At 38.2% G+C, this 7,500-nt stretch overlaps 1 protein-coding gene across 2 annotated transcripts in view; it reads right to left on the bottom strand.

Annotated features, from left to right (window-relative positions):
• The window catches only part of LOC138041544 (uncharacterized), a 38,673-nt gene that overhangs the window by 7,908 nt on the left and 23,265 nt on the right, over positions 1-7,500 (bottom strand). For both annotated transcript variants that reach the window (XM_068887286.1, XM_068887291.1), the window contains exons 4-10: positions 6,750-6,886; positions 5,902-6,037; positions 4,803-4,898; positions 4,515-4,645; positions 1,996-2,087; positions 1,674-1,758; positions 546-617 (exon numbers count right to left, since the gene is read on the bottom strand). In XM_068887286.1, coding sequence (XP_068743387.1) covers positions 546-617; positions 1,674-1,758; positions 1,996-2,087; positions 4,515-4,645; positions 4,803-4,898; positions 5,902-6,037; positions 6,750-6,886 — 749 coding nt within the window. The remainder of the gene's footprint in view (positions 1-545; positions 618-1,673; positions 1,759-1,995; positions 2,088-4,514; positions 4,646-4,802; positions 4,899-5,901; positions 6,038-6,749; positions 6,887-7,500) is intronic.

The following is a 7,500-nucleotide window of genomic DNA, read 5'->3' as shown; positions in this document are numbered from 1 at the left end:
GTACCCATGCTGGTTTCCCGAATAAATCGCTCAGGAATTTATAAATGATTTATTTTTCATTTGTATCACAACACATGGAAGCTGGTCTGGTGAGTGAAGATTTCTGATGTAAAAAACACCGGATTGAGAAACCTACTGTTTTTACCCGGCGGCGCCATCCTGTTGGAAGAAGCGCAATGACTCATAAAATGTTCTCTAAAAGTTTATGAAGAAAATGCACCAGTGTATAATATAAACCAGACGTTTCCAGGGTGCTCCTTCTTTTTCAGTGGTTTTAAAAGTAACTGAAAGCACACGTCCATCTTGTTGGGACCACTTTCACGCTAAGTATGGGTGAAACAGAACCTTCTTCGTTATCATGAGGAACTTGAAAAGTGGTTTTGACAAAACTGTCACATTGCTTTCCTTTCACTCGAAACTTCAATGCTGAGGTCTCAATGTGGTCCCATCAAGGTGGCCGCCTTGACTCGCCTTAGATCCCACATACAATGCTAAATACGTTCATACTCTCATAACAAGTTGCACAACATACCAAAGTAACTTACATTCTTAAAAACTCCCCTGAGTTCCTTTAGATTAATAATACTGTCTTCATCAAGGTTATTCCTTTGCAGTTCCTGTAAATAATAATAAAATCGATGGATAATTGTCTCCTCCATAGTAGTGGTTGCCTGAGTAGGAATGTCGGTGAAAGGACAGGAAAGGGCACAAAGTTCATTTAAGAGTCTATTGTAGCCTTCTAGCGCTGCAGCACTAATTGGGGACACTCTAAACTGAAATCAACAAATTAAAAAGGTGAATCAACTCAAATGTTGGTTTTTGAGGAGAGGGGAAAACCCAAATACCCGGAGAAAAACCTCTCGGAGCAGAGTAGAGTACCAACAAACTCAAACCAGATCGGTGGAAGACGAGTGCTCTCACCACTACGTCATCTTCTACGGTGAAGTCGCCCAACATCTGGCATCCTAACGACGTTCTTGGCCTTTGTTTACGAGGATGAAACACAGGTACAAGAGAAACAATGAAATGTGTACACAAGAAAAATCGATCATGATTATTTCTTAAGTTTCACTTTCTCGGCATTACATCTTGTCATGATTACTCTCGGGAGTTACGAAATATTTTTAAAAGAGTTAAGCCGAAATAAGTCATAAAAAAGAAGGAAGTAAATATCATTATTTACCCTTGGATTTTTAGATTAGCTAACAGCTAATATCTCTGAGCATTGAACAGAACAACTTTGACACATGTGCAAACCAATAGCGCCTTTCCACGGTTAGTTTTTCTCATCTGCATCACAATATAATCTAGCATGTATGTGAGGCAATTTCGGGCTATTTTGTAGTTTTAACCCGAAATTGCCTCGAATCCATGTCAGATTACATTGTAATGTATATGAATAAAAACTAACTGTGAAAAGGGCTATTAGCTATTTACAAGTGCAGCCAGTAAAACGTGACAAATTCGCAGTAATAGTGAATCACACTGTAGGCAAAGTTTTAACTGAGCTCGATAAATGATGAAATAACTTTCCCATAAAGTGAGGAAGGTAGTTCCAACAACACTGCCACAACAAGAGGTACAGCTTAATGTTTTTTAAAACATTAATAATAAAACAGCTATACTATTCCAACTGAATTAATCAAATCGATGAATAAGAATGAAATACAAACCGCCATAAATCTGCCGACGGCCTTGACCATTGTTTGATGCTCCTTATGCATTATGGCCTGTTGATGCTGCAGTTTCAGTCTCTGCCTGAAAAATGAAAAAGCTGTTGTTATGGCGAATCTAAAAAACAAAGAGAACAGGAAATGAAACAATTCTCAAGAGAAGACACCCGCCACTTCCCCACCCCAACGAAAATGCACAGTACTGCATGTACTGTAATGCATGCAATGTACAGTGTAATGCAAGTATGCAATAAAAAAATTAAATAATGCATGCATTGCATGAATTACAGTATATAAAATCGAACTAAAGTTTGAACATTACTTTGCAAGTTTGGTGACTGGTGGCTTTGGAGGTTTGTTACCCTCACGCTCTGACAGTAGTGTCTTCATCAGCTCTGTTTCAGTGTGCGAATACTGTAATAAATCAAAAAAACAACAACATGATGCAATCTCTGTCACTGCACAAGGGTGCTACAAACTATCTACAATCCTCCACGAAATTGTTGAGACACTTTACCTTCTTTTACATATCTAAACAAATTATTTCCGTAAAGTAAATCTTTATAATGCGGATCTCGCTCTACACTCAAACACTGTTGAGGGACAGCTTGGTTCTTTTCCTGCTTCTTTAGTAGACCGCTTTTACAGTTCTGTGCTCAGTTACCAGGCCTTTGAATAAATGTGAGGCTGGAGTTGTTGGTACAAATGGTAAAACCTTGTTGCTTTTCTTATGTAAATGACGTTTTTGTAATGCTAGTGATTTTCTATTTACATAAGAAAAGCAATGAGGTTTTTATCAAAACAAGGCCAAGTCTAGCCTCACATTTATTCATAGGCCTGGTAACTGACACCCTGTGAAGAGAGCCTCTCAGAAACTCCCAGAGGTCAAGCAAGAGAGGCTCTGCAGATATTTTGTCAAGTCTTTGAGTATGTCACTGCAGCCCAAGTTTATGGGCAAGTCACTCCGGTCAAGCTGGTTTAGGCAGCGGCCACATATTTTTGACAAGGCGAAGGTCAAAATTGAACCTTCAGTACGAAAATCAATATGGCGTCTGGGAGTGTGATCGCGACTTGACCTGGGTTTGAAACTCTCTCCTTGGAAGCAATGACTTGTGCATACATGTACTTAATAAAGACTTAACACAATTTCTGCAGAGTCCTTTCTTTCTTGTCGAGTTAAGGACGGTGCCTTCTATTGTTATTGCGCGCATATGTTCGGACCGTGCATCTCGAGATACTCAGGTTTCCTATCGGTGATGCCTACTATTACAGGGGTATTTTTGCGCAGTTTAAAACTATCCGAAGAAAGTAGATCTTAGTAAGTACTCTTGGTATCCAAAAAGAAAATTGGGGGTAGCCATGCATTGTTAAGAGATAATTAAGCTTCAATCACAGAAAGAATGTCATACATTGCTTTGTATTTTAAAGCTTTTTACAAATATTATTCATCAATTATCTTTGAAAAATGCGTGGTTACCCCCCTATTTTCTTTTTGGATTTCAATAACACTTGTTAAGATCTAAATTCCTGCATAATCATAAACCGGGCAAAAATACCTTTGAATTAGCAGGCACCGTCCTCAAGAAAGGCTCTGCTGCCAGGGAGGGTAACTGAGCACAAAACTGTAAAATAGTCTATTGGAGAAGCAGAGAAACCTGCGCTATTGTATTGAGCTGTAACGGGTGGGGAAGGTGGGGGGGAAGGGGTATTGTTGGGACTTTGTTCTAATTATTGTCCACAAGGGTGAAACTTGAGAAAAATTTCAACACTTTTGTCAGGATTGTTTGGTATTGTACTGTGATAGATCTTGCATGTGTCTGTAGCATGCTGTATATTTTGTGGGAGCTGGTCTGACTGTAACTAGCACCATCTCACTCCATGTTCACCTACACTATACCTATCACTGACTTAACATAGACATTTTTTTTTTCAGAAAGCCACTGCCTCGTGTTTGCTGCAATTTGAAAAAAAAAGTGCCAAAAAAAAAGCAATTAAAATACAACAGATAAAAGTTTTCATATTTTGTTTTGCTACACCACTGAGAACACAATGCGGCGCGGCTATTTTCCGACTAAATTTTGCGAAATTATTTTTCGTACCTTGTCGCAAAATTGAGACTGGATTTTTTCGCTAATTTCAAGCCCTGCACCTGGGTGGAGAGAGGCACCGTGAGAGTAAAGTGTCTTGCTCAAGAGCACAACACAATGTCCCCAGCCAGGACCCGAACCTGGGCCACTCGATCCAGAGTCGAGCACTCTAACCATGAGGCCACCACACCTCCCACAAATACAACAGATACATTGTTAATGTCATATACGTTATAAATTGTTTATAAATTATTGTACATGTATCTAAATACAACAGATACATGTACAATAATTTATGAACAATTAATAACTTATATGACAGTAACAATGATTTAAATTAATTATAAATTATAATTTATGTAACTACTGTATACATTTTGTACATGTACACTATTATAATTATTTATATGACAATAATAATAATTATTATTTTAGATAAATATAGTAATTATCATTCTCCAAATCAAAAGATTATGCAGTATGTGGAGAGCAAGGTTGATGCAACGGTGAGAGGAGTTGCATTTCACCAAAGTTGTCAGTAACATTAATTTCCTGATTCGATGGCATCAATTATGTAAGTTTCTTGGTCTCTAGTCTCCTCTGCCAGGTTTTTCTTTCACTCCAATCGAACACTTTATTTGTTCTGCTTTAATTCCATTTCATTTGATTTACAGTCTCCCCAATTTGTAGGCAGGCATTAGTGCTTTTCTATGCATGTGCGCTACTAACAAATATAAACAAAAATAATACACACCAAAACTATTCCTAATGTTTTTGAATTCCAATTGCCAAACCTCTCCGACTTCTCAAAGAGCTTGGCAAAATCTTCCAATGGTTGAAGTCGCTTGAAAAATGTGTCCTTTGGATCCAAGGAAAGCCACCAACCTTTGAGAATAAAGAATTGAAAGATGAATTTTAAAGAAATCGTCAGCCCAACACAAAAAAATGCCAGTATCTCAAACAGTTCAATTATGTTAGTTAAGAGAGTACATGTACCTAATACAATTTTTACCATTTATTAACTACATCTGTACATACATACCATCAAATGCATGTATTGGATAATTACACAGTAGCCCTCCATCCACATAAACATCTTCATAGTCATTGTTCATTTCACGCACACACTGAAAAACACCTGAACAAAAACGGATTTTTTTCTAATTGCATTAGAAGGCTTCTTTTCTTTATTTCTTTTTGGCTGACAACATACTATTACTGGTATAAATTACTACTCAATGGAAGTATTAGAAATCTAATTAACAAATCAAACGTGGTACTCTTATTGACAACAATATTTGTCATAAGTCTGCTACAAGCCTAGAAGGCCCATCAGGCCGGCGCTTATCTCCGGTTTCTGTAGCATGAAGCGACTAGGAGTATTTCTACTCCCCCCTGGATGGGATGCTAGTCCATCGCAGGGTTAACCCCAGCATTAAATTCGCCAGTACCCATTTATACACCTGGAGGGAGAGAGGCACTGTGAGAGTAAAGTGTCTTGCCCAAGAACACAACACAATGTCCCCGGCCAGGACCCAAACCCGGACCACTCGATCCGGAGTTGAGCGCACTAACCATGAGGCCACTGCGCCTCCCACAATATTTGTCATCACAGTGATCAAAATGTTGAGGACTGACATGGAGCGCACAGTATTCAATGTCAAAGAAACTGTTTATTTCGGTTTATTTCGTGAACAGGATAGTCACATAAAGAAAGAGCAAGCATGGTCTATAACATTTTTGGCAGTCCGACTGGTTTACTTCCCAAAATGAGCATTTCTGATTGGCTGTACAATTGCGTGACACTTTGACCCAAGCATGACCCAAGAAATGTCATCTAGACTCTTATTGACAATGGCAAATTAGCCAATCAGAGTGCGAGATTACAAGCCATTGTGGGTAAAAAATGATTTGGACCTTAACAAAATAATGCAAAGACAGCATATTTCGATGACTGAAATTTTCAGTTGATGCATTAATAATTTACTCTGATAGATATAGAGGATGCTGGAAAATTAAATAACCATCTGCGCCAAAGAGATCTTTAAGTTATGCCAAATTGCTTCTGTCACGCAGTAGAGACCTTACAAGTTAACAATACCGTGCAAAGCATGTACAAAAAAGTAAATTCTGAAGCTAACCTGGAAGAGCAACTGACATTCTGACAGCCCTTCTTATTGGTGTGTTTGGAGTTGTCTTGGGGTGAAAGTATTCCACTGACATCTGATTTAAGTTGGTGACAACAATGCACAACTCCTTGTGAAATCTCTCCCAAACCTAAATATACCCCCCCAAAAAACGTCAATTGAGACTCTGAGTTGCAGCTAATAATAAATACTATTATTCTTACCATGGTGCTACATTTTCTGAGTAAATTCAAGTACATTTATTGGGCAAAAGGTTGACAGAGAAGCTTCTGAAGAAAAGGTACTGAAGAAGGTGACTGGCAGAGGTACTTTATATGCCTTTGGTTCAACCTTACAGGGCATCATTACTCTATGTATATGACTGTGATTTTCTATGGGTATATATTTAAAAATTAATTATAAAAAAACATATATGAGAATCTGAGCAAATCAACATCTCAAAAAGTTTGCAAGCACAAGCAAGAAACCATTCATGGAAATCCTGCTAGCAAATCGAGCAATGGTCAACAAGCCCTATAACTGATTAACCACTCCACCTGAAATTTTTTGTTATTTATACTTTTTTGCATTTTCCTTCAAACATTACTTTATTTTTCTTTCATTACTGTCGCAAAAATAGAAAATGTGAAGCTGCACAAGCCCTGTCAATCAATGAGCTTGGAGAAAAAAAATCTTGAAGCATCTAATCTCTAGTTCTGTTTTGTGGTTTTAATTCATCAAAATCCAAATTGGAGAGCTTCCTTACAAGTCTGGATTAAAAAGAAGAGTTTTTTTTACATGCAGTTTGACCCTTGCTGTTCAGTTTCATTCATTCATATTCTTTTCATGCAAAATTCACTGACCTCTTTGAATGTGATGTCACTATCCCCAGTGCGTTCTTTAAGTTGTTCTCCAAACCATTTCAACATCCGTTTACCAGGATTCCAACCAAATCCTTTCAGCAGATTTGGAAGGAGACTGCAATACCCACATGTGTGATCTGTCAATCAGGAAATTAAAGAAAATAATTTCTTGAAATTGAAAAAACCCAACACAAAGTGGACAAGATTATTGGATAACCCTTCTGCCACATGTATATCCAAAATCAAGCAGGAAAAGTACTGTCATTTGGAAACAATTTCCCTTTAAGGAGGCTCACAATAGTTCTAGGACTGGGTTCTAGCCAGGCGAATCACGCGCGTCACTCGCGGGATTTTTAAAAGCCATGGGGAAGGTAAACAAACATGGCAGCGCATAATTTTTTTTGCCGAACTCTATTCATGTCCAGTTTTCAGGGTAAATCGCGTTTTTACGAAATTTTTAGCCGCCAAAAGTCTTTATTTGTACTCTTAGCTAAAGAAAAAGATGCTTGCCGATCAGCATATGTGGTGCGGACACGAAAATTTTATAGCTTTTATGTATGCGCTGCGATCGATCGTGAAGTACCTGGACTGGACTACGAAATTCCCGAGACCAAACCATGCACACATTTACTTCTTTATCTTTCCTTGGCCGGCTTTGCATGTGGCTTTAGTTTACTTAATCCATCGGTGGCCTATGCTGGAGAAGATGACGAAAACTCTGTCTGTGCCAATTCTGGTCGCCATAAAGGTT

The sequence above is a fragment of the Montipora capricornis genome, chromosome 1 (assembly GCF_036669925.1).
Source record: "Montipora capricornis isolate CH-2021 chromosome 1, ASM3666992v2, whole genome shotgun sequence".
NCBI classification, from domain to species: Eukaryota; Metazoa; Cnidaria; class Anthozoa; order Scleractinia; family Acroporidae; genus Montipora; species Montipora capricornis.
This window is presented reverse-complemented; position numbering and strand designations above follow the sequence as displayed.